The sequence below is a fragment of the Falco biarmicus genome, chromosome 9, assembly GCF_023638135.1.
Source record: "Falco biarmicus isolate bFalBia1 chromosome 9, bFalBia1.pri, whole genome shotgun sequence".
Taxonomy (NCBI): domain Eukaryota; kingdom Metazoa; phylum Chordata; class Aves; order Falconiformes; family Falconidae; genus Falco; species Falco biarmicus.
The window spans coordinates 8,778,283-8,805,326 of record NC_079296.1 but is presented as its reverse complement, the minus strand read 5'-3'; the positions used below and the strand labels follow the sequence as shown (position 1 = coordinate 8,805,326).

General features: G+C 53.6%; 1 protein-coding gene across 12 annotated transcripts in view; it reads left to right on the top strand.

Moving 5' to 3' along the window:
* The first annotated feature begins 5,384 nt into the window (after positions 1–5,384).
* GRIN1 (glutamate ionotropic receptor NMDA type subunit 1) overlaps positions 5,385–27,044 on the top strand; it is a 40,194-nt gene continuing 18,534 nt past the window's right edge. For 8 of the 12 annotated variants that reach the window (XM_056352739.1, XM_056352743.1, XM_056352745.1 and 5 more), the window contains exons 1-9: positions 5,385–5,781; positions 9,356–9,490; positions 16,971–17,147; positions 21,696–21,758; positions 22,537–22,637; positions 23,203–23,324; positions 23,880–24,054; positions 25,600–25,744; positions 25,844–25,927. In XM_056352739.1, coding sequence (XP_056208714.1) covers positions 5,524–5,781; positions 9,356–9,490; positions 16,971–17,147; positions 21,696–21,758; positions 22,537–22,637; positions 23,203–23,324; positions 23,880–24,054; positions 25,600–25,744; positions 25,844–25,927 — 1,260 coding nt within the window. In that variant the 5' untranslated portion in view covers positions 5,385–5,523. The remainder of the gene's footprint in view (positions 5,782–9,355; positions 9,491–16,970; positions 17,148–21,695; positions 21,759–22,536; positions 22,638–23,202; positions 23,325–23,879; positions 24,055–25,599; positions 25,745–25,843; positions 25,928–27,044) is intronic. The other 4 variants (XM_056352744.1, XM_056352748.1, XM_056352741.1 and 1 more) reach the window with 1 other exon arrangement.

Below are 27,044 nucleotides of genomic sequence, written 5' to 3'. Positions count from 1 at the left end.
CAGGAGTTGCACGGGCTGGGGAGCCCCTGGAGCTAGTTAAACATTTGCAAAGACATGAAAAAGATTCCCAGCAGGAGCATGAAGTACTGAGCACTGAGGTGTCCTAGGCATCGTTTGCTACAGATCCACATCTGGCTGGGCCGGGGGTGCAAGGGGAGCCCTGGGCACTGTGGTGGGCTCCCAGGAGGGGGACAGGAGGCTTGGGAGTGCGCACAAAGGGTCTCTGCTGGGGAGATGTTTGCTGCCTCCTCCAAAGGCAGGTTTCAGAGGTGGGAATGCTTGCATGGAGCAGGGCTGCAGATTACGGGCACAACAGCAGGCTCTGGTCCCAGTGTGCTCAGAGAGACCCTGGAGATAAAGAAAGCGAATGTGACAGCCCTGGATGTCAGCTCTACTTCATGAAGCAAGGCAGACACATCCCATCAGCAAGCTTTCCCATGGACACCCAAGCTGTTTGACCGAGCTCCAGGGTGGTGGGATGTGCGTGCTGGGGGGCACTGACTGATGCACAGGGGCTGATGTTCCCCAGCATGCTCCATCTCCAGCCACTCTGCACCAGTGACTGCATCACTGCATCACTTGGGCCCAAGCTCCAGAGTCCTCCGAGGTGTAGATGTGCAGGAGCCCCCCAGGCGGTGACCAGTCTCTCTGAGCTCCTTTCCAGCCTCTGCTGTGCAGCAGTCCCAGGGGGCTGGAAGTCCCTGAGGACAAGTTGTCCCATCTCCTGGGACACAGTGTGTAGGCAGCTGAAGCCCAGCCACCTCTTGGCTGCTTTTCCAGCAGAAAATTGGAATTTTATCAGAATGAAAATTTCCCTATAGAGCATTTCAAACATGTGAATGCTGGTTTTCCCTCAGAAAATTATTCCAGTGGAAATTCCCACCCACTGCTACTGCACAGCTGACTGTGTGTTCCTGTGCATTCAGTTCCTTCAGATTTCACAGAATCTGTTTGGGGGTTTCTCACCATCTTTGCCTCTAGCCATTGATGTTCCTTGTCCCATCCTCTGTATCAGTCACCTGAATATCTCCTTGCCTGCTCGGGAACCTCTTGGTATCCAAAAGCCAGACTAGAGGCTTGCATCTTTTTTTAATTCCCCCCCAACCCTGTGAATGCCCGGCTGCCTTGAATGAAGGCAAAGCACTGGTGGGTGGTGGGAATGCTCCTGTGCATGGGTGATGCAGTAACCTGGCAGTGGAGGGGGAGAGATGCCTCAATTCTCATCACTTCTCATAGGATGATGCTGCAGCTTCTTTCTGTGATTCCAGAGGTGACACACACTGTGCTTGGGAGGGTGGCAAAGGCCCTTGGAGCCCTAGATCTCATGCCCTGTGTGGAGAGATGAGTAAAAACAACACGAATGCCCATAGCCGGGCAGCTCTGTGCTGCGCTGGCACTGGAACAGGGAGCTGTGCTGCCTGGTGACTCCATCAGCCACATCTGAATTGCAAAGTAGGCTGGGCTGAGTCCCTCTCAGCTGGGAAAGCTTTAGGGAGAGCACAAGACCTGCTTAAGGACTGTGGTCCATCCTGGGTATCATCTGGAAAAGAGGTGGAGGCAGGGCCAGATCATACGACAGCAACAGCTCAGGCCAAATGGCTGCTCAGACATGTTCACCTTGGTCTGCACCCCACTGCTCCCTGCAGCTCCCCCCTCCCCCCCCCCCAAGGAATAACGCTTTTGGGCACCTTACTCTCTGCAAACATCAACCATTGCCTGTCAGTCTGGCTGGCTGGCTGACACTGTGACAAGGACGTCCTCCTGCTGTGCCCCACGTGCTCACACAAATCGCGTTCCCCAGCGGACTGCCGGCAGGGAACGCACTGCACCAGTCTCCAGGCAGGTGGTGAGGAGCTGCGGGGGGGCCTCTGCACCCCCTTCCTTGTCCATCATCCCTGCCTGCTGCCTGCCACAGCCCGCTGCCCCCCTCGACCTCAGGCTGGGGTTTAGTGCCATTCTTCATCTGCATTTCCACCGCATCTGCGGTCCTAAGGGCAGGACCGACGATACTCGCTTCTACGTACATGGCTGTGCACCGACTGTCTTCAAATACGTTTCGGTACTCTGTTTATCAAACAATCCAAATCATTTGGTGTCATTATTTGCTGTCTCACCGATTTTATCATCACTGATTTCTTCCAGAGCAATGGCAGAAATACTGAAGCATCAACCACATCGCAAATCCTTTCATACCTGTAGGTGTACCTGCATCTCATTGCAGTTCTTCACTAAAAACCACTCTTAGAGGTCTGCCATGGCCGCTCAGCATGTCCTTTACTTAGTTTTTGTACCTTAGATTAACCACTCCCATGTCTCGCAGCTGCACATAAAAAGCATTTCCATAGCCTATGTTACAGCTGTGCGGTTACTACTATCAGTTTAATTTTAACTTTCTCAAAAGAAGAATTTGTTTTCTTTGGCAGCTCCATGATGACCGGCACAAATCACATATTCCTAATGCTTGATTTCCTCTTTTATGAAATTCCACATTACCTTTTCCACCACCTTACCCCAAGGCAGATGAAATTTCCAGCTGGGTTCAGTGTTGCTCCTCTGAAGCCTCCAGGTTTTACACTGACTTGCTCTGGGCTCGGGAGGAATGACACCATTCACAGGCAATGGGATACCACAAAAACATCAGTCCCATGCCCTTGTCCAACTCCCCTGCATCAAGAAGATGCCAGACATAAAGAGCGGGATCACACTACGCACATGTTAATTGCTAACAGGCAAACTGTGTGAAGTTCCTGCGCCAAACCATGGCTAAGAAGGTTGCCATGGTACGCCAGGAGGCAGCGACAGGAAAAGCAAAGACCATTGCTCGCTGCAGAGTCCTCACAAGGATCAGCTGGTGGATGCAGTTGTACTTGCCATTTACACAGCTTCCACCCTGGGAAAACCCTGCATGCACCCATTGCCTTCCCATGATCAAAGCGCCTGAGGATGCAGCAGGAGTGGAAGTCGTGCAGTGACAGCGTCTGTGCTGGCGGAGCCCGGCTGCTGGAGATTGTGATCTGGGCTGTTCCTGATGCCAGGACAACACGGCCCGGTGGGAGGCATGACCTGAGAGGGAAGCAGGCATTTCTCAGATCTCTGCAATGGTGCCAGGAATAAGAGTATCTGGTAGCAAAAAGCAAACGGAGGCACAGAGGGAAGACCCTGGCTCCTGAGTATGATCATCCTAGCTCCTGGGTGACACAGGAGGGGCTTAGTAACTGCTCTCCTCTTTCTCTTTGCAGGGAACTCCAGATAATGAGAAGGAAAGCCTTTTGCACTCCAGTGTGAGCAAGCCAAATAATATTTCAAATCCCGCCTTTGTCTTCTCTGCTAAGTCCCCTGCTGTGGCCAGGTCTTGTCTTTATAATTCTAACTGCCATCGCACCCACCAGTGTCCGGATCTGTACAGCCCACTCCAAAACAGTTTCTTTTCAACATCTGGGATGAAGCCAGACGTGTGTAGTCTCAGGGCATGGATGCAATTCTTTTTAACTTGCACCCTTTGTCCCTTCAAGACAGCATTTAGGCCCCTCAGCTTGGACAGAGCCACACCACCTGAGTACAGCAAGGCCTTCATCTCCAGGCTTGGAGGAGTCGAAATGACACAGTGACACTGGAAAGGGTAAAGCGTGCCTGGAAGTCTGTGTTGAGAGCACAGCAGGATCAGTGTGGAGCTCCACGCAAAGCACTGCAAGAGTTAAGGTGAGGTGGGGCCATTTTCTTTCTTTCGCGGAGTGCATCACAACCTCCATGGGTTTCTTTGCTTTCCCAAGCAATTGTCCACAGCTTCTCTGAGAGGGTCTCCTAGCTGGAGGGGTGCTGCGTAGCACACAAGCCCCTCGTGTGCTGAGACCCTGCAGCATTACACAACGGCCATTTTGCTTCTGCAGCTTCTTCCGAGTGCATGTGGGCAACGTGGGACACAGACAAAATGGTTTCCATGGCAACTTGCACTTCAGAGATGCCAGTGAGAAAATTTGCGTTGGGGGAAAAAAATTCTGCTTCAACTCACGTTGCAAGCAAGCACAGAGGTGGGCTGTGGCAATACCCTAGAAATGGCTGATGTAAAAATATCTCCGGTGATTTTTCTTCTGCAGTGCTCAGCCTGCTCTCTTCTTGGGCTGGCTCCCACGCAGTTACAAAGCAACACCCTGTCACTTTCTGCATCCCCTTTGTTTTTTCCAAAAAAGTCAAAGCGACAGCGCTGGGGAGCAACATGCTGTTCTGGTCATCTCACCCCTCTGGCCATGGAATGGGAGAGGCATGGTCCGGGAGTGAAACTCAATCCCTTTCAGCCATGGGGCTGGACTGTCCTCCAGATGTTGACCACTAGTTGCTGTGCCTTCATGTCCTTTGGGGAGGCTAATGGATGAATAAAGAGAACCCCAAGAAATTTCCTCAGCAGACAAATCTTAAGGTCATCTCTGGGATTAAGATGGTGAATTTGATGGAAGAAAATGGCCGGTTGCCCTGTGAGCTGATGTCTGGAAGGGTGGTGGCTCTGCCTGGAGGGACAGAGTGAAGCCAAGGTGGAGTTTCTGCTTAACACCTGTGCCCAGGAGGTGTGTTGGTCAAGGAAGGGGTCTCCTGCATGAGGGGGAGCACAGACCCCGGTGGCACCCGTGCCACAGGCAGCTCTCCCCATCCAGGGCTGGGGAAGCACGTTACTTGGAGAGCTGCGTAACTGAGAAGGTTTGCTCTGGAGAACAAATCCTGGAGACCCTGGTTTACCCCCTGCCTGGTGCACCAACGCCTGGAGAAGAGCCTGGTTTGCCCTGTATGGAGTGTGCTCGTGCCTCCCACAGCAAGGGCAGCCCCCAGCCCCCAGCCGGCAGCGTAGATGTGCGGGACGGAGAGGGAAGGGCAGCCCCCGGCCCCCCAGCAGGCGATGAAGGTGCGAGGGACGAGGGACAGAGAGGGAAGGGCAGCCCCCGCCCCCCCCCAGCGGGCGCTGAAGGTGCGGAGGGGGAAGGGCAGCCCCCGGCCCCCAGCTCCCCCACAGCGGGCAACGTAGGTGTGAGGGACAGAGAGGGAAGGGCAGCCCCCGGCCCCCCAGCGGGCAGTGTAGGTGCGCGGGACGGAGTGGGACCCCCGCGACACGCGCTCCGCACCCATCGCAGGAGCGACCCTTCCCCGCGGCGCGGGGACCGGACCCCCGCCCCCCCGGGTCCCTCCCGGCGCTGCTCCGGCCCGGCAGGCGGCGGGACCCCGCGTGTGCGCAGCCGCCCCCGGCCCGGCGAGGCGGGCGCGGCTCTGCCGCAGCGCCCGGGGCGGGCGGGGGTCCCGGCCGCGCTCCACCGGGGGCCGGGGGCGGGCGGGGGGCGGGCGCTGCGGCAGCGCGGGGCCGGCGGGGCGGGCGGAGCCGGCGGCGGGCGGAGCGGCGCGGGGGCGCGGGCGGTTCAGCACCAGGGAGAGCGCCCCGCGCCGCGCCGAGCCGCGCCGGGCCGGGCCGGGCCGGGCCCGCATGGGGCCGCGCTGAGCCGGGCGGGCGGGGGGGGGGCCCGGCGGGCTCCGCGCCGCCCGTGGATGAGCACCATGAGGCTGCTGCTGCTCGCCCTGCTCTTCTCCTCCTCCTTCGCCCGCGCCGGCTGCGACCCCAAGATCGTCAACATCGGCGCGGTGCTGAGCACCAAGAAGCACGAGCAGATCTTCCGCGAGGCGGTGAACCAGGCCAACAAGCGGCACGGCACCTGGAAGCTCCAGCTCAACGCCACCTCGGTCACGCACAAGCCCAACGCCATCCAGATGGCCCTCTCCGTCTGCGAGGACCTCATCTCCAGCCAGGTACCCCGGGCCGGCGACTCCCCTGCCGCCGCCGCAGAGCGCCCACCTGCCCCGGCCCCGTAGGGCGCCGAGCCGCCGCCCCCGCGGCCGCAGCGACCCCGGCCCCCGGCCGCCCCCCGGGCTCGGGGCGGGCAGAGCGGCGGCGAGCGGGGTCCTGCCCCGCATTGCAGCCTTTATGTAAGCGCTGCCGGGCTGCCCGTTCCGCTGCACGGGCACCCGCACACCCCCCGGGGCTCACACGGGCACCCGCAGACACCCCGGGGCTCACACGGGCACCCGCACATCCCCCGGGGCTCACACGGGCACCCGCAGACACCCCGGGGCTCACACAGGCACCCGCAGACACCCCGGGGCTCACCTGGGCTCACCCATGCACCCCAAGGCACACACGGGCTCACACAAACACAGAGGCTCACACGGGCACCCGCACACACCTCAAGGTTCACATGGGCTCACACACACACACATGCTCACACACACACCCCAGGGCACACAAGGGCACCCGCACACACCTCGGTGCACATACAGGCTCTCATACACATCCCAGGGCAGTTACAGGCTCTCACACACACACCAGGGCACACATGGGCTCACACAGGCACCCTGTGGCACACACAGGACCGCACACGCAGCCTGGGGCACACACGGGCACCCACACACAGAGCAGGTGTGCAGACTTGCCCACCCAACCCCATGCATGCAGAAAGCAACACACATGCACTCACATGCCATGCACAGACATACATCGCCATGGGTGCAGGCGGGCACACGCTATGAGCACACATGGGCAGCCACACGCTGTGCACAGATGTGGGCACGGGGAGTGCCGTGCATGCACATGCACTGGGCGCTCACATACCGCTGTGGGAATGCCCATGGGCTGTGCTGTGTGCACACACACATGCCATGTGCGCACATGCATTGCCATGCAAACACGGGCACCCACAGAACACTGCAAGTCTGCACTCGTACCGGTGTGCAAACACACTGGTGCACGCATGCTATGCCACATGCATACACGCATCCATGTGCACATGTATACACACACATACCGCCACATACACCCACCCCACTGCGTGCACTACAGGCACATCCACACACCCCTGCATCCCCCCCCAGATCATGCACTTGAATGGCTGTGCACCACAGCTGCACACCGCCCTATCGCGCACAGCACCATGGCCACCCCAGCACCACACAAGGCATAAAGCAGGCACACAAGCACACCCACTGCCACACATATGCACGAGGCACAGGCACACACCAACAGAGATTGCACGCACATAGACACAGCGTGCACACACACCCACACAGACACAGGGAGCCTTGGGCACACACACACATGCATGCCTGCACACGGGCACAGCGCGTTCCTCCTGTCGTACATGGGTCATGTATGTGTATGTCAGGATCTCCTGACATACATGGGTCACCCTCGGCACATTAAGGGAGCAGCCCACACCTGCAACGTTGATGGGTGCAGTCTGGGTGCCCTAGGCAGCCTGTGGCCTGGCCCCTCCATCTGCCCTGCGTGTGCTCTGGGTGCTGAGCACAACTAATCAGCCCCACTCCCCCTAGCTGGGGGCATCATGTGGGCAGACACACAAGTACAAACCCACCCCTGCCTCAAACACACCCATGCACACGCAAAAGGTGTACACAGACCCTGCACAGGCACAAGCATACACACAAATCGTATGAACGCCTGCGCCCTGGAGACATGCACACCAACACGCGCACAGAAATGCATGTATGCGCCCAGACACACACAGCCAGGGAGGGGGGAGGGTGCAGGGAGGTGGCAGAGGTGCACAGCAGAGCAGAGCTGACACATTTGCAGCTCAGCTTCCCAATGTGGAGATGGAGGATGGCTGGAGCCATCCCTGGGGATGGTGGCAGAGCCGGGCAGGAAGCGCAGCGCAGGCTGTAAGTGATACCCGCTGCCCAGCAGGGAGCAGGGAGAAGGCTCAGTCGGGTCCCTCGCTGAGCAGAGGCTCTATTTAAGCAGCCCGGCTGATAGATGCCTGTGTCCATGCCACCTCCAAGCCTTGTCCCCATGGCAAACCCCACGGAGCCCGGGATGGTACAGGGTAGCAGGAGCTGGCACAACCCTGCTGGAGCAGTGGGATGCTGGAGGCAGCTAAGCCGGGGTGCAGAGGGGGCTGTTGGTGCTGGGGGTCAGGGTGCTGGGGCTGCCCACACTGTCCCAATATGCAGGGGTCCTCCCAGCCCCAGTGTGGGGCACAGCCACCCTCAGTCCTCGCTCACCGATACTGTGGCCAAGCAGGGGGCTGTGAGGCAGAGGAGGGGCCGGGAGCCCATGCATGCAAAATGGCTCCTGTTGGTCAGCTGCTCTGTGGCGCAGCACAGCCCTCGCCCCCACAGAGCCCCCAGCCTCTCCCCCCAGTGCCTGGTCCTGCCCCAAGACCCATGCCCCAGCCCTCCTGGGTGCAGGTCCTTGCCCACGCCACGTCAGCACGGCACCAGGCACCCCTGCCAGGGCACTACCCTCCTCCTGCCTTCCCCAGTGACTTCCCCAACCCCTTCTCCAGTAATTCCTTCCTTCTGCCATGGTAGGGTCTCCAACCCCTGCCCCAGCTCACTCTGCACCCTCAGCCTCCTCCTACCTGACACCGGGCAGGATCTTCCGTCTTCCCACCTAGTCCCTAGATCCCCTTCCCCAGGCATGCTTCATCCTCCTCTCCGTTCCCAGCGAGTCATCCCTCCAGCCTGGGTGCAGAGGTCATCCTGGGGCTTGGGCAGATGCTTGGAGGAGGAAGAAGTGTTATTTCCTCCCAGACAACAAAGTCCTTGCGCTGATTCACCCTAGTTGGAGCCCTGTCACCAGCTGGGGACATTTCTTGTGCCTTGAAAGGCATTAGTGTAACAAAGGATCCCCCAGGGATTACCCAGCTCCTTCCTCTCCATTTGACATAAAATAGGATCCTGCTGGAGATGAAAATCCCAGGCCTGTAATAACAGCAGGATGTTGCTGGGAGCCTCCTTCCCCATTTCGGTATAACCCAGACCCCCGTGCCCCATCGCTGTGGTGTGCTGAAGGCAGGTCCTGGCTCCTGCTCCCCACCGCTCACCCAGCTTTCTCATTCCTCTCTGTGCTCAGGGCCAGATGGCTGATCTGCTTCCTGGCTCTGCGCTCCTTCTCCTGCTCCGAGTCCCAGCTGACCACTTTGTTTGTAATAGTCCTCGGAGGGGAATTACAACCGAGTATTAAATGTGTGGTTAAAGAAATCGCATTACACAGTGTGACTGTAAGGGAGATGTTTCCTTTTAATCTGTAATCCATGAAAGTTATTAGTTTAGCGAGCGGAGCGGCTAGGCATGGCATTTCCATTAAGATATAACCCTGAGCAGACCCATCACCTCGGCGCGCAGCACGGCACCCCTTGCTCCCCAGTGCAGTCCTTGCTTCGCTGTTCCCGATTATTTGAAAGACGTTACTGTGTTAATGTGGGGCTGTTTAACATTGCAGAAAAGAAAAGGAAAAAAAAAATCACACTCGATGGCCAATGTGCTCCTGTGAAATAATGTTTGTGTCATGTATCCTGTCCTACAGGTCTATGCAATATTAGTTAGTCACCCTCCTGCTCCCAACGATCACCTAACACCAACACCCGTATCATACACAGCTGGCTTCTACAGGATCCCTGTCATTGGTCTGACAACACGCATGTCTATATATTCTGATAAGGTAACTGATGCATGTTTCTAGTCTAGTACCTCATACATGTGGTGTAAATCAAGAGTGCCCGTCAGGAGGGTTAATGATGTCTACACGACCCTGTCTATCTGTGTGTCTGTCTGTCCATCCGTCCTCTCCAGTTAAACCTCCAGCTCCCCCTCTCTCTCTCCCGCATTCCCCGGTACATTATTTTTTTGCAGCTGCCAGTGTTGACCTACATAGTGCTGGATGATTTCTGCAGCGTTGCTCTGGCAGGCTGCTGGGCTCGCTGCTCTTCAGCCAAGGCAAATGCATGAACTGGCTCTTGCCTGCTTGCTAGTGACAGCTGGGGGGTCCTGGGTGTTCCCCGGGTGTGTGGGGGGGGGGAAGCTGAGGAGGGGAAGGAGGATCCTAGAGGAGCCTGTACACCAGGCAGGGGCTCTGTGGGGCTTGAAGGTTGTTCGGTTGTGTTCACTTCGCTGGGTTTATGTGATATTGGTAGGGGAGAAAATAGAATTGACTAGCAAGTTATCCTGAGGCTTTACATGGCATTCAGTCTGGCCAGCACACAAGAAAGAGGTTCACATTCAAGCGTCTCAAACCACTGTCTGATGTCGCTGTGGAAACACGGAGACTTTCAGGCTGGATGAGGTCCTGCCATGTGCAGGAGCTGGGGGCGATGAGATGCTGCCCTGGCCAGCTCTTCCACTGGGTGCTCAGCTCCAAACCCAACTTGCAAACACACCGTGTGATCAGTAAAAGGAAAAGGAGGAGCTGAGCAGAGCCAGGCTGTCCACATGCCATTGCAGCCTTGGTGGAAGTTTTCATCCAGGTGCATGAGTTTAATGGGTGAGATCAGGCCCATTTCAAAGCACGAATCAGCCTTTGCTTGGAAAATGTGAATATTCACAAATGCAAATGTTCAGTGCAAAAATAGTCACTTCGCCTACATGCTAAATGAAGTCAAATTTCAGGAGGGAGGAGCAGAAGCTCCTAGAGATGCAGCAGCAGGACTGCTTGGCTGGAGCAGCAGCGGGTCTTGGCATCTCCCACCAAGTAAACCCATGGTAGGGTGGCCAGCAAGCCCAGACCAGTGGCAGCAATGGTGGCTGGCGGGGCTAGGGACCCACATGCCCTGGCAGGGTCCTGTCAGGCATTGTTAGAAGGAAAGGGATGGTAACGGAGCTGGCAGACCGAGCTGGCAGACCGAGGGAGGGGTCAGGTAGGGAATGTGCAGGGGGGTTTGGTTCGCCTGCTGCGGGGAGGAGACAGGTCTGATCAGCAAAGTTGGCAGGAGGGACCTTGTCACAGCACACGTGGTGGCAGGGAGAGGGGACACTGCACACTATCCGTCTGGCTTCATCCCCGCAGAGCCGTGCTCACGGAAGCAAATTGGCCACCTCTTCTACAGCACGACCTTGCGCTGAATTTGCGTGCTCACCCTGAGGGGGTGGGAGCTTCTCCAGCAGACTCTGCTTCTGCCATTTTTTGCCTATTTAAAACATGTTTTCTGCAAAAGTGGCTCATCAAACCTACCTGGCTGACTTCAGAGCTGGAGCAGTGACCACTGTGGCAGCTGTGACCTGCTGCAGTGGCAGGGAGGTGCTCCCCACTGAATATCTGGGGGTGTTGGGCAGGTGCAGGGCTGTGGGGTACACTCACCTGTCAGGGACTCAACAGGGGGGCGTGCTGCCTCCACCAGACATGTCTCACCCCTCCTTGTGCTTAGCCTGGATCCTTCCCACCAAGGCAGCCACAGGCTTGAGGTCTTGGAGGTCTCTGTAGAGAGAGGAGTGCAGGCAGGAGATAGGGCAAAGGCAGGGACTGGGTAGGTAGAGGAGCAAGGATGTTGAATAATGGACTGGCAGGAGCTGGAGGGGACAGCAAAGATGGGAGTGGAGTGGGGGGCAGCAAGGCAGAGGGATGTGGAGCCATGGAACAGGATGGTGCAAGGCTCTGTGCACCTGATGCAGGACAGGCTGGCTGATGGGACACAGGGACATTGAGCTGGTTCTCCCTTTGGTTTTCAGTGATCAGCTTGCTGCCTTTTCTTTTTTTTTTTTTTAAATTCAGGAAATTATATCTTTCAGCTTAGTTTCTATGGAAACAAGCTTGTAAGATCACTATGTGTGTATGCCCCCGATGGGTTTTGAAGGCATCAGCCAATTTTAGCTAAATTTCAATGGGGTTTGAAGTTGGAGTGAATTATGGTCCTCCCAAGGCTAAGCTGCCAGGGAGAGGAACGGTGTGGGCCTCAGCACAGACAGGTTTGCCCAGTACCTTTTGATGCTCTCAGAGCATCTCCAGTGGAGCATAGTGGTCTACAAGCTGTAGCCAGAATTTCAACAGGGGAAGCAAGCTTTATTGCTCCCAGTATTCAAAGAACTATTTGTTCTAGAAATGATATTGCAGCTATTAAGCTGAGCACTCTGGCTTGGCAGCTGTTGTTTGGCCTCCTTTGCATACATCTTATGAAATCATTGCCTCTTTCTTCACAGAGATCCTCACGCCATTCAGCGCAGTCCTGCCTGTATGGTGAAAGGTCTCTGAAATCCTGGTGGCCTCTGAGTGAGTTGAACAGGGAATTGCAGAAGCAGGCAGAGGGGCTCATGGTAAAGGCAGCAGAGTGGTACCCATCGCTGTGGTGTCCACCACTGTGGAGAGCCCTTTATGGACTCCTCATGGACTGAGCACTGCAAAAATCACGTTCTGACCTTCTCACGCTGGGCCCTCTGAACAGACAGGTTGTACTATTGCTTTAGTGCTTCTGTTCCCCACGTGTCATCAGGGGTATTTATAACTCCTTTACATCTCAGCCAAAAAAAGTGAGATGATGTTGACATCTTGACAATATGAGAAATATGAAATGACACTGAGAGCATGAGAGCAAAGCTCGTGGGAGAAGACACAGCTCAAGAGCTGGGAAGGTCTGGTGCCATCCATCACCATGTGGGACCACAACTACATGATGGGGATGGACGGACATGCTGGCTGCCCTGAGATGCTGAACCCCACACCATCCCCCCGTCAGAGAGGCAGCGCAGCGGAGGATCAAGGGTGGCTCTTAACTGAGACCTGCTGTACTGCTGTAAAAGGTGGAAAATGGAGTTTAGTCATTCTGTGCTTGGAAAGCCGTTTCAATGTCCAGCACCCGATCCTGGTAGTTGAAATGAGGTCTGTCTCCCTCTTTCTTTCTCTTTCTCCAGCCTGGGCCTGGGGATGGCTTTTCCCAGGGGTTACTGCTCACTGAGAGAGGTAAAAAAAAAATAAATTTCTTTATTACTGGTCTCACTGGCAACCAATGCTGTGCAGAAATGGTGTTAATCAGCATGGGAAGCTGCACTGCACATGGAGAGAAAAGATTCCCCTTGATTGAGGTCAAGGTCAGGACATCTTCACTGGCCCCTGCAAGAAGTGACTGGAGAGGCTGGTTAGCATAGTGTAGAGACATTTGCCCTGGGAATGGGTTTCACAGCCACCACTGAGCAGCACAGCCCTCAGCAGGGGTGGTCTGCAGTGTGTCAGAGCAGATGAGGGGCTCTGTGCACCAAAGCCTGTGCTGATGGCAGTGATGGAGTCCACTCATCCCAGCAGAGAGCCCTTCGTGGCTCTCAGGATTCAAGCTGGGAGAAGGGCAGAGCAGCCCCATCACTCCACAAGGCTGCTGCTGCGGTGCTGGGGCTGACAAGGCTTTTCCCCCATGCGCTGCAGGGGAAGGCAGGCAATGCATCTGCACCTGAGCTCCCCATATATCTGCCCCCACTAGAATCCCTCCCAGCACACGTCTAAGCTATTGCAGAGCTCTCTCAGCTGCCTCCCACGAATGCAGCTATCACACGGGGCGGTGGGCAGGCTGCTTTCTGCTGGGGCTTGGCAATGCGTGTGCTGGCTGGCGGGCAGGCTGAACAGAGCAGGGGACAGAGCAGTCCGGGTTCCCTCGGTGGAGACACTGGCCAAGGCTTCTTTTTAATACCCAGCTGATGATTTTTGCTAAATTATTAGGAACTTTATATATTGGGAGCTCTGCCAATCTCCTTGAAAGTGCCCAGACAGCTTAGTTTTGGAGGGCGCTGCTAGAAAGGGGACTGACGACATGATTTTCATAGGTAATAAAAGCAAAGCACATTGTTTCCTCAAGGCTGGAGGAAAAATTTGACTCTACCAGCCATGGACCATAGCTGTAATAAGCCCTTAGGCAGACAGAGGTAAGGAAGATGGTAATCCTTTCACTCATGGACATGTACATGGTCCTTACATGGACACACAAGCACAGTGTGGTGGCCCCACAGCCATGCCTGCACACTCCCAGTACATGTGCGCATCCCCTATGTACATAATCTCCATCAATAGGTACCCACACATGCACTGTCCCCCAGGCATGGCATGGCCACATGCAGACTCTTTGTGCACAGCTATTCAAGCACCCAAGCACATTCCCTGCATGGGTACATGCACATTTGCTGCATGTATATGCTCCCATCTACGCATACACTGAATCCTTGCTTTCACACATGCACACACACACTTGATCTACTCAAAGTCAGTCCCTTTTCATATGTACTCGTATCAGCCAAGTCAGTACCACTAATAATTTGCAGTTCCTAAGAGTCCTGACCCAGCACATGTCCCCAGCCTCATAACCACACTCCCTCCTGGTGCATTTAGACTCCAGCCCCATAAGTTGCTGGTGAGCTGATTCCTCTTGGAAGCCTGGATCCCATTCTGTATTTAGTTACTTTTTGCAGAAATACTATTAAATGGGGAAGCACAGGGCTGAGCACTCAAGATTTTGGTGGGATATAGGAAAATATTGCAGAATATCTTCTTGTATTGTCTTGGGGCTGCTGTCAGTCATTCCCATGCTGACATCCCAGCCCTGCTGGCAGGTGGCAGGCATGCTTGGAGGAGAGCAAATGATGTCAATCCTGTAAAACATCTTACAAGGCGAATTGTTGATTTGTAGTTAGGAGCATTTTTTACTGTGTGCCTGATCTGAGGGGAGCAGGCTATGACCCCTGACAGTACAGAGTTAGAGCTTTTGTAGCAGTACATCAGGGACGGTGCTGATGAGTGGTGCAGATGAAATAAGTGAACATACCAGGCCGGTTGTCTCACAGATGTTATGCTAAATAATCAGTTATTTGCCTAAAAATGGGCTAACTACGATGCATAAATCATTGCATCCATATACTTTGCCGTACAGCCCCGTGTCCATGTGCCACGTGGTCAGGAAAGCTCTGTGCTGAGACCTGTGGGAAGTCACTGCATGTGGTGTGATAGGGGTTATCAAATCGCACCAAATCAGCACAGCACAACTGGACTTGTTAACTTTTGGGGGACTCCACTTTCACTTTTCTGCCAATCTTCGAGCCCTTCAGAGAGGTTCAGGAATCCTAAGTGCTTCAAAAGCTGAGCATAGAATGTGAGAGCTCATCCTACAATCTAGACTCAGCATTTGCAATTAGTTATTCTTCATTATCCTCTTTAAAAACTGCAATTCTGTAATCCAAGAGCTGAGATACCATCATAGCAAGTCCATGACCCTTTTGACACCACCTCAGAAAGCAAATTTGCCTTAACTATTAAACCAAGTTGCTCTCCAACAACTTCGCAGTAAAATTTGTTCATCTGAACCTAGCCATATGTATTTACAACACTTAAGAAAGCCACGATCAATTTAAACAGCATTTTTGCAAGCTAGTTGGGAAACTAGAAGATAATTCGATGCAATATATTGAAATTTCAAAGATGTTTTCATTTCAAAAAGGGAATGAAGCAATTTTAAGTTAGAATTTCGACATTTTAGCCTGTATGTTCCTGATTATTATTACTATTAACTATTCTGTACTTTTTTCATTTCTTTCCTCTCATCTGATTTTTTTCCCCATTTCCATTTTCATTTTCCCTGGTTTTCTTCAAACCACTTAAAAGTGCTCAGGGATTAAAAATCACAGATGCTCTGACCTGTCCTGAGTGCCCCTGCCCTGAGCTGTGGAGCTGGAGCTGGAAATGCTTGGGCATCTCTGCTGACTCCCAAGGGAGCTTGAGCACTGTGTTGGTGCGGAGACCATAGTTGCTTGTCCCTATAGGGCTTCTTTCCAATCCCATAGATTAGTGCTGGGCTTGTGGGGTAAGCTGCATTTCTCCTGCTCTTCACGTAATTGGGAATGTGCGTATCAGCCATACAAAACTGCAGCTCCGAGATGCTTGTTACAGCCCCCCCCGGTTCATTTCCTCCTTCAATTAAACATCCACACTTCTCAGTCTATTCAGCATTTAGGAAATGTTTCCAGCGCTTTGGTATTTTTGCTTCTGCCTCCATCATTTCTGTATTTTGAGCCAGGGCAGCAGAATGGACCTGCTGTCCCAGTGCAGAGAGACCTGACCACGACAGGGCTTTTGTGCTATTTTCTCTACGTCGCATGGGTCAGTTTGCCTTTATCACTGTGTTGAGTGTGAGGAAAAGGCATTATCTGGTCTGTCTGTTCTTCCTGTGCAGGTCCGTGGTGGACATGACACCTTTTCCCTTGCAGTGTGATTTACTTTGGCCCATTCAGGACATTCCTGACGTGTGCTGGGTCTGCTGTCTGGATGAGCAGGTCTGGATAAGCCCTGTTTGGTCCAGAGGACCCTCTCAGCCTTAAAAAAAAAGAAATATCATAGTGCTTTCCTCTTTGTCCTCTCCTGTTCATACTTCTACCTCCCTCCAACACGTAGCTGGTTTATCAAGTAGCATCCATGCTGAGCATAAGCCCTTTCATTTTCTAATATTTGACTCTAGGGCCTTTTGGAAAAGCTGCGTTTTTTGAAACCTCTCTGTCAGCTGCAGCTTTTGGTCCAATTGCTCCCCAAAGAGTGCTGTACCTAATTAGGCTGGAATTGCTGTTGCTCAATCATCCAACCATAATGACGTCTTCAACCAAATCAGATAGGTTAGCTGGGGCATGAGTCCAGAGCTGCCTCCTCCTGTGTGCTGCTGCAGAACAGGCTGACCTAGAAACAGCCAAACAGCATATTATAAAACTGCTTTTCTGAACTTCTCTCATGGCAGATAACTAATATATACCCACATGTCCCTGCATCTGCTCCTTGTCACTCTCCGAAGGGATTTTTTTTTTTCCCTTCATGTTCATTGCTCAGTAATATTTTCAAAAGGTCAAGAGGAAAGGCTATATTTGCACTGAACGTTGGTGACAGTTCCTTGCTAGATAGGCTTTTCTCCACCGTGCATTTACAGACCGCAAAGCAAAAATTCCTCTTTGCCATGTGCTGGGTTAACCAAAGAGAGGTACAAAATCATAGCCAGGCTTTGCTTTCTCAGCCAGAAGAAAGGAGTGCAGGTCCCAGAGGCTATCTCAAGGCATGTAACCCAGAAGTCTACCAAAAATTGCTGCTCTGCCTCTCTGGCCTCGCGATCCCAGCCCTGTCCCTGCAAACCTGCCCGGTCCCCGAGATGCACCCTGGCTGACAACCCAACCAGTCTATGTTGAGCTCTTGTTCTTCCTTGCAGAGCATCCACCTGTCCTTTTTGCGCACGGTCCCACCATACTCTCACCAGGCCAACGTCTGGTTTGAGATGATGAGAGTCTTCAACTGGAATCACGTCATTCTGATAGTCAGCGACGACCATGAAGGTCGTGCTGCACAAAAGAAGCTGGAGACCCTTTTGGAGGAGAGAGAGTCCAAGGTCAGTTCCTGAACATTGTCTTGTAGCTTTGTTTAAGCAACAACAACAAAACTAGAAGTCTCGGGCTGTTGTATGTATGTAGATTTCTGTATGTAAAACACCTTTTCTTTCCATTGTAACATGGCTAACATGCTTAAAGCATCAACAGTGTCTGACTAGTACCTGACAGAACTTTGTACTTTATTCATTTCACTTGCTTTGCCATGGTCAAAATCTCCTACATGTAAATCGACTACAAAATGAAGGGAAGGATAACCTGGAGCTCTGCAAATGCCTCGCCCAAGATTCCCACCTAAGGAGAGGACCAGTCGCTCAGCTTAGGGAAGCACCTGCCCCATTACAGCCACCCAGGGGCCAGGCAGTGCCAAACCAACCCCGAAAAGCAGCTTCTGAATTGGCTAACCAGAGCTTAGTGGCTTAGGAGGGGCAAGGGCAGCCGGCGCGTTGGTGCGCGGAGGTATAATGCACCCTCTCTATAAAGCTGCCAGCTCTGCGGCTGCAGGCTGGCGCCCCGTTCCCATCTCCATTGAAGCACATGCCAAACGCTGCTTTCCTGACACCCCATGCTGTTACAAGAGGGCAGCTGTGGCTGGCGGGAGCAGCTTTATCGAGGAGGTGCACTGCACCTGCACTCAGGGCCATGCAGGGGAGCCGGGAGGGAAGCAGGGGAGGTCCCCAAGCCTGCTAGAAATTCAGGAGGACTACCGCAGATCTGCTGATGTTGGCTAAAAGGACTGAGCAAGTGTTGAAGACAAGCAGGGAAGGAGAACGCAGGGAACCATTCGGCTGCAGTGCTTCAAAGGCAGGTGCCTGTCTGGAAGGTGAGGAATCACCACCTGCCCTGTGGGGTGAAGTCCTAGCATGTCCTCTTCGGGGCAGGGTGAGGTCCCCTTTGGATGGGCAGAGTCTGAGCCCATCTCCAAGTCTCCAGCAATGTCAGGGCAGGCACCCATTCCTGGCTGTTCCCTCCTGGATGACAGGCAGGGACCACAACCTGCTCTTCTCCAGCCCCTCCAGCAGGTGCTGGACACTGGGCACCTGCTGTTGAGGAGACGTGGCTGTAGACACTTCTTGTGCTTGGAGCTGGTGGCTGAGCTGAGAGACCAGAGGGTGCAGACTGCCACTGCTCATCATCGCCTCTTGTCAAGTCACTGGAGGAACGACTGGTGCAGGGCTGCGGGCTGGCACACTGACCAACAGGCTTGGGTTTGGCGGTGGTTTCTGAGAAGTTTCATCCTTGCTGCATCCTAGGCCATTGTGAGACACTGGTGTGCCACCAACCATGGTGGGATCCTCCTGCCTCCAAAGGCAGCTTCCCGCTGGGTGACAGCGGGCCAGTATTTCTCTCCAGAGGCTCTTCCCAGTGCAGGGTCCCTCACCCAGGGAAATTGTGGACAGGTTGTTCCCACTGTTGGTCTGTCAACCCTTTCCTTGCAACTTTTGATTTCCACTTTCTGTTTTCCTGCAGCACCTGTGCATCCCGTTTTGCTGCTCCCTCTCATGCCACTCCTTGCTTGTTCCACACAATGCTCCCAGGCACAGCGTGTATTTCTTCTTCAGCCTGCCCATCCTACAGGGAAGCCTTTGAGATCTGGGTCTTGAAAGATGGGGGAGGGAGGGCCTGTCCTCAGACCTGCCCCACATTTGCACTGCATCTACAACATGTCTTGGTGTCTCCTAGCAGCCACTGGGCTACTGCAAATGCCCTGGCCGTCCTCCAGCCTGGGCACTCTGTGGTGGTAGGTCACCTTGTCCTCCCTTTGGGTGTGCCACTGCGTCTTGTTTCTTTTTGCTTTGAGGAGCTTGCTTTGGTCAAACTAACTGGTCTGACCGGTCTTGAAGGTAGCAGGTATTCCCGCTGGGGCTTTCTTGTCTTCCTCAGTCTCTTCTGCTGTCTAACTGCTCTTCTAATCACTGGTGTGCTGACTCTTCATGCCATGAAGTGGTACCCTGGACCCCTCCTTAGCCTCCTGAAGGGCAGCCTGGGACCTGGGGAGGGAGCAGGCAGGAGACCTGTTCTCAGCCTCTTCAAAGCTTGGATCACAGCCCCTGAGGACCTGGGGGATCTGCTGTGAGTCAGAGGCTCACCTGCCTACCTGAGCTTTTGGATCTGAGCACAATGTGTCCCCTGGAGTCTGTGTCAGCCCCGGGTGTCACTCAGGCACCATTGCATGGATTTGCACTTGAAGCAGGCATTGGGAGCCCAGCACTCGGGCGAGGCTGGCCAGCCCTGGTGCACCCCTTGTGCTAGCCTTGTCTTAGGTTTGTCTGCAGTAACTCTCTAGCCTGGAGCTACTGCTCCATCCCAGTACAATTCTGCTCATTCATCCGGGCAGGCCAGCAGTGCACCAAAGCTGCTGGGGAAGGAGTGCCAGGCTCTGAGAATTTGTCCAAATCAGAGGTGACAGGTCCCTGGTGTGCTGGCTCCCTCTCTCTGGGACAGTGCTGTTCATGAAGCTGGTAATTTTTGGAGTGAATGCTGGAGAACATGGTGGAAAGTGAATTTTGAATTTGTGGGTCCTTCTGTGAAAAACAGGCTGAGGAGCAGGGAAGGACTGCATGACCACACGGAAAAATGGGAAAGAGAGGAGACATCACTGGTCTGGTTCTGGCAATAGGGACAGTGACAGGGAGAGGCAGAGGAGATCAGGTGCTGCCAGGTCCAGCTTTGCTGCACCCAAGACTCTGCTTCACTTTACTGACCAGCTTGGGTCGAGGTGCCAGCACATCCCACACACACAAGGTGATTTGTGGCTGGAGGCTGCAAGACAGATGACCAAGTTCCTGGCTAAATTGATGGTGCCTGAGGAAGAGTGGCCAATACTTCATCGCTGGAGGATATTCATGCTGATCTGCTGCAGCTCTGCTCTCCTTGGAAGCAATTGTTACTCCGGGTCTCACTGCAATCTGAGCAGACTCTGAGAAGCCATTGCAGAAATCCTTGCTGTGAACGTCATCAGAAGTGAAGGCAGACCTGGACTCCAAGCAGATTTTTGCCTCCTCAGGTACTTCTCCTTGCAAGGACCCAACTTCTCTGAGCAATAAAAAACCTGTCAGGCTGTGTCCAAGGAGAGGAAAGAAAAGATCATACAGCTGCACGGAAAGGAGATCTGGCAAAACTTCCTGCCAAAAACTGGTCTGAGTGCTCAGGAAGAGGCAAGCTATTTAGTTCGGAAAGCAAGATGCAGAGATAAAAATTGGCTGCCTCAGGAACAACCTGGAAACATGAACCCTTGCATTACTGGGATGCAAAGGCTCGGGTTCCTGGCAGGGATCAGTTGCCATTGCCATAAGATGCTGCGAAATGGAGATCGGAATAGAGCCGTGTCCCAAACCCCATACACACTGATCAGGGATGCCCAGCTGGGGTGGGACAGGGCCAAGAAGAAGAGGTCAGACTATGTCCCACCAAAACTTGCCGAGCACTATCCTGCAGATGCTATCAGGTTGATGTTATTGGCGTGGCCACAAAGGCTGCTCCCAGGAAGATCCGCAGGGTTCTGTGCACGCTGCTGCAGGGTCAAGGCTCCTGAGAACAGGGGCTGTTGACCCTCAGCACACTGCCTGGAGGAGAGGAAACCTATCTAGAAGTAGGTTTCTTGCCCCTGGCTCCTTTGGGGCCAAGCAGCAGAAGTGTCTCAGGCAGGAGACAAGGGGAGGAGCAGGCTCTCTGCTCCGCTCCATTACTGCAGGGTCAGTGCACACTCAGCCACCTGCCCCTAGTCCAGGTGTGATACTCCAGTCAGCAGCATGGAGACCACCAAGCAGTGACCCCCCCTAGCCACGTGTAGGGCCAGGTTCTGGGCTTTGTGGTCTCCAGGAGATGTGCCTCCCAGGGCCACTTGTGTGCTGCAGAGCCACGAGGTGCCCTCGGCCCTCCCCAAGCACCAGGTAAAAGCTGCAATGCCATCCCATGATCACCATTGCTTCATATTGCCACGCTTTGAGCCAACACAAGTTGTAGAGAGCTTTTTCTTTCTCTTTTGGACAGCAACAGAGCTCCAAAAAGCTGCTCCCTCCTTGCAGGAGGTGAGAAGTTCAGCTGAGACATCTTACCTGCTGTGAACTCTCTTAGGGTGGACAGGATTGTAATGATAATAGTGACAGTAGTAATGCTAATACTCTTAACTGTAACAGTTTGTGTTTGTCCAGCACTTTCCGTACACAACATTTTGTCCTTTACTTCCACAGTAATTCCATGGAAATCCCACCACTTAGGCCCTTAGAGATGCGTAGATTGTTTCTGAGTTTAAGATAAAAATTTCTTGCTGAAGAATTCCCCAGTCCCGCAAGGGAAATGCAACTGCATCGCACCAGCTGTGACACTCAGGCTTGCTCTAACCGGTACGGCTTTGCACCGTGACGCTCCCGTGAGAGCTGAGGCACTCTCTCCTGATAGTGGTTTTTGCGAGCTCCAGCGTTATAGAGACCCTTTAGCAAACAGTGGAGGAGGAGGTGGATGTTGGATTGCTTTACTACACGTCATTTTCAACTGTTTATAATATTCTTCTGTGTCTACATATTTTCTCTGTGCACATTATTCATCAGAGTAAAAAAAGGAACTATGAAAACCTCGACCAACTTTCCTATGACAACAAGCGAGGACCCAAGGTATATATGCATGGAAATGCACGCCGCCCACCAACCTAACTAGCAAATGAAAAATAGCCACAGCCACCAGAAAAATAAAAAAAAAAAAAAAGAAAAAAAAAAGAGAAAGAGAAAAAAAGAAAAGAAAAGAAAGAAAAAAAAAAGATCCATGACTATGTTTCTTGGTAGCACGTTTTTATGTTGAGATAGTTTGGTTTGGACTTGAGAATGGAAACCTAGCCAGCTGACCCTGGAAGGATTTCTTTTTGAAACATGCATGTGAACCAGTAATTAACTTGCAAGTTTTTTTTTTTTGAAAAGTTGAACCAACCCCCTTTCCTCCCCAAAGGAAACGGTTCCTTGGTGTAAGTTGTTCACTTCTGCTCCCAAAGGTTAACCCTGTGCAATATGTTTTTTTCATTTCCCATGTTTTTGAAAAACAACACTCGTTTGAGTTTTCAATTGCATTTCAAAGCCTTTTTCTCTTTCCTGTACAATGCACGCCTCTTTTTGGGTCTTGATTGACTTCAGTTTGCATGCACAGTGCAAAAAAAATAAAAAACATATTAAAAAAAGAAAGAAAAAACCAAAAAGCCAAAATCTTAAGAGAGAAAGGAAGGAAGGAAAGAAAGAAAAGAAAGAAAAGAAAAGAAAAAAGAAAAAAATAGCTATAACCCATCTTATTTAGCTGACTTTTGTGCAGTTTAATGAATTCTCTTGACCCTTTTCTAGATAGCATGGCTCTCACAAGCAGTCCTGGGGCTCCCCCACTAACCAGCTTTGCTCACACTAACCACAGGCTGAGAAAGTGCTTCAGTTTGATCCTGGAACCAAAAACGTGACGTCACTGCTGCTGGAGGCTAAGGAGCTGGAGGCTCGTGTCATCATCCTTTCGGCCAGGTAAGGCAGAGCTGTCCCTTCCCCCTCCCTGCTCTGATTTCCTCAGTCTCCCCTTTGCCCAGCGCTGGAGTCAGTGCAGATTTGGGGCTTCTTGTCCTTTCCAGGAGCATGAGAGAAAAGCCACTGAGAGCCCCATGTCCCAGGCAGGGCGTGGATGCTGTGCTGTGCACGCTGCTGGCCAGGGACCTTGCAATTATGGTTTAGACCTCTGGCTGCCTTGCCAAGTGTTAGCAGCTGCAAAAGCAGCAATAGTTACTGATGATGTGTCCTGATCCACCTGTGAAGGAAGGGAGTCTTATTGTCCCCATGCCTATAGACAGTAAGCCATAAGGAATGGGCTGGATTTGCAGATGCTCAGCAGTGCTGGGTGCTGTGGGATTAGATGAAGACGAGAGAAAGGTTCCCTTTGCAAGGAATTAGTCATTGCCCAGGAGAACCAGTTACCAGAGGAGGGCTGCCTGGGGATGTTTTCACTGGTGCTGCCACCCCCTTGGGATCCAATACAGGAGAAAAGGGGCCATCCGGCACCTGGAGCCACATTGCCGTTCCCTTCTTCTCGTTGCAGTGAGGATGATGCGGCCACGGTGTACAGATCAGCAGCCATGCTCAATATGACAGGCTCCGGCTACGTGTGGCTGGTGGGGGAACGGGAGATATCGGGCAATGCCCTGCGTTACGCCCCTGATGGTAGGCACCCGCCAGAGGTGCCCGTCCTGCTGTCAGCCAGGCTTGGAGGAGCCTGCTCGGAGCTGGGACGACTGGCACCTGCCCTCCCGGGGACCCCTTGGGCTGGGGGAACGCAATGCCATGGTGGTCCCAAGCAAGTGGAGGGTCCCACACATTGCTCTCCGCTCCCTTTGCCTGCACGGGGGGACAGCACTCTGGCAGCCTTGGCCACCCTGTCATGCCCCAAATCCAGCTCACGGGGCTTTGCGAGCTGATCATCACCTCGGGGAAAGGCTTGAGCGATGCAGTGGGGAGATGGAGCACAGGGTGTCAGCGGTCTGTGTAGCTGTCCCAGTCCCACTTCAGCAGGCAGGACAGTGCCAGCCCAGTGCTGCTGCAGCCGCTTCCCCTGCCTGCTCCTGCCTGAAGCTCAGGCAAGTCCCCAGCCGCATCCACGATGTCCTCGGCACATAACCTTGTGCTTGCTGGTCCCCAAGCCCTGTGCATGGCAGTGACACTGGAGCAGCCGGTGTGCCTGGGGGTGCTGACCTGCCTTCTCCCCTCTACCTGTGGCAGGAGTGATCGGTCTGCAGCTCATCAACGGGAAGAACGAGTCAGCCCACATCAGTGATGCTGTCGCGGTGGTGGCCCAGGCCGTGCATGACTTGTTTGAGAAGGAGAATATCACAGACCCGCCACGAGGTTGTGTGGGCAACACCAACATCTGGAAGACAGGACCTCTTTTCAAGAGGTATTTGGGAAAGGGTCCTGCTGGAGGGAGCAGAGGACCTGCTAGGGGAGAGCTGGAAAAGGTGGGAGCACATGGAAAAGGTGCAGGAGGGCAACACAGTAGCTTTGTTCAGAGTATCTGTCATTAAAGCTTTGGGGCATGTGGCACAGGACTGCTTGGACTCTCCTGCATGATTCAGATGTGAGGGCTACATCTCTCCTAGAACGCTAGCTGGGACATGGTCTCAGGCACTGACCCCAGTTTGTCCTGTCTGCTTAGGCGTCATCCTGGTGCCTGCCACCAGTTCAGTTCATGCCAACCCATGTTCTGCACAGTTCTTGGGCAGCTGGGATCAGTGTGAGCAGGGAACAACTCTAGGAAGAAGAGACCTGGGAGCCATGATCTCCTCTGGTCTGGATCTTAATTCTGTGGGTGGAAGAGGGAAGAAAGGGGGGGTTTCTGCCACATCCAGGGTGAAGGGGATTTCTGTCAAACTGGAGCTCAGTGCTGCGGACACATTTCTTGCCGAACATTTCAGGGCTGTGGCATGGGTCCGTGTGCTGCAAGCAGGACTTGGGGGCAGGACATCTCGATGCATGGGCAGGCTTCTCTCTGCTGTGGCAAAGACTGGTGCTGTGGTTTTGGGTGGCGGGGTCTCAGCAGGTCAGAGCATGCACGTGTTGGACCTTGCTGCTGCGGGCAGTGACATCAGCAGATGCTGCATGGGCTTCCCAGAAGCCAGTGTTGGTGCTGTGTGGGGTTTTGGGCTACATCACTGCAGATGTTGGAGCCCCAAGGACCTGTTCTGCAGGCTGGATCTTGGTAAAGCAGCAATTCCCTTGGGGTCCCTGTGTGGGAGGGCTGCTCTCTGCAGTGTGCCACCTGCACCAGGGGGTTGCTTTTGGCAGCGGGATCTTGTGCCAGGGGTTGCTCTCTGCAGACGAGGTCGTGGTGTCTGTGGGATGCCCCTGCTGCAGATATGAGTTCTGTTGAGCATGAGACCTGCAAAGCCTGAAGATTATTTTAGAAAAATTTCTGCAGCAACTCAATCTTTGGCATGAGGTATTTGAAGTTGTTCTCTATGGTGCTCTGCAAATGGCTCAGGCAATTCTTCCGTGTCTTCACTATCATCTTTCCAGGGTTTGGGGGCTGGTTTTCCCTTTGGTGGTGTATGTGTGTGCCTGGGGCACTACCCAGGCTGTTACAGGCAGACAGAAGCACCAGGAACAGTGGCATGGACACAGCTCCCAAGGGACCCCCAGAGGAAGGTGTCCTTGGGTGCTGTGGGATAGACCATTCCTTAAGGTAATGGGACTGATCTGGTGGAAAACAAGGGACAATGACAAGATATGGGAGTGCAACGTTTGGGAAACTGACTCCGTCCACCAGGAGGGGAAGACCACAGGTCTATGAACAGACCATAGGTAGCCTTGTCTGTGTATCTATAGGGTAGCGAGCATATGGCAGGCAACTGAGAGAAAGCATTTGCCTTTCTGATGCCTTCTTAGATGTCCCAATAGCCACAGCAGGTTTTCTAGGTTGGCCCTGCTGTGTTTCTCTTGGTAGGGTGTTGATGTCCTCCAAGTACTCAGAGGGTGTCACGGGACGGGTGGAGTTCAATGAGGATGGGGACAGGAAGTTTGCCAACTACAGCATCATGAACCTGCAGAATCGGAAACTGGTCCAAGTTGGGATTTACAACGGCAGCCACGTATGTACAGGCCTGGACAGGTTGGGTAGGAGGGGTGGGTACGCTGGGGTGTCTGTCTGTGGCTTCATGTCTATCTCCTTCCTCTTGGACTGATCACAGGTCTTGACCAATGACCGGAAGATTATCTGGCCAGGGGGAGAAACTGAGAAACCTCAAGGTTATCAGATGTCAACCAAGCTGAAGGTAACAGCAAACGGCATTAGGGAGTGGTGGGTCTCCTCGGCTCTCTGCATGCAGGGCTCTGACTTTATCTGCCTCCCACTTCCACTGCTGCCTCTGCAGCTGTCAGCAGCATCTGCAAACCCAGGGCACCTGGCAGCTCGAGAGGATGTAACAAAACAACTTAGAGAAGGTACTGGAGGGTGTTCAGAGCTACAGCACAGCTTCCAGCTGGAGACAAACTAGATAGGCTGGCAGGCATCCTTTGGCTTGGAGAGAGACAGCTGGAAAGGGGGTATAAGAGTACAGAAGGGAGGGATGGAGGGATAAGGCGTTCACCATTTCTTGGCACCTGGCATGGGTTTGCAGGACACACGGGGATGGGCTCCTTTGGCCAAGGCATAGTTCAGTTCTGGAGCCTACTGCTACTAGACAGTGCAGAGGCCAGGAGGAAACAGGTTCAAAAGGAGATGGAACAAGTTAGTGGAGGTGGGCAGGTGGTTGCAGTGTTGGGCTGAGGAGCTCCCTGAAGAGCTGATGGCCAGAAGCTGGACGTGACACTGGGAGAAGGTCCCTCCACTCTTGCTTTGCTTCTCATGCTCTTCCCTTAAGTGTAGCCCAGCAGCCACTTTAGTGACTGGATCCTGGGCAGGCTAGTCTTACCAGTGTGGCCGTTCATTTGTCCTAGTGTCCAGGCAAGGGAAATCAGACATTCCCACTGGCAGTGAGCCCTTATTCCTGCAGAGGTGGTGCAGATGTGTTGGGATGCTGCTTTACTGAAAAGGTCCAAGGCAGGACTGAAATATCTGCATTAGCTTGGGGCAGTGTGACAGCATTTAGAGCTCTATTCAGGGCACTAATCCTGGCTGTGTGCTGTCATCAGCCTCCTGTTAGGGAGAGAAGGGTGTGACAGGCTTTGAGGCTGAGGTGAGTGCCACACAAAGGAGGATGCCAATATGGCTAGTCGTCATCTTGGGTGCAGGAAAAGCAAATGTTCCCCATGCCACAGCCAGGTTCCACTGCTGGGCTGAGCAGTCTCACGTGCTGAGATGGCAGCGGAGGAGGGCACCATGGTGTTTTGGCCATGCTTACAAGGAGAGGGCAGCCCAGCTCACCACCCAGGGGAGCATAACTCTGGAGG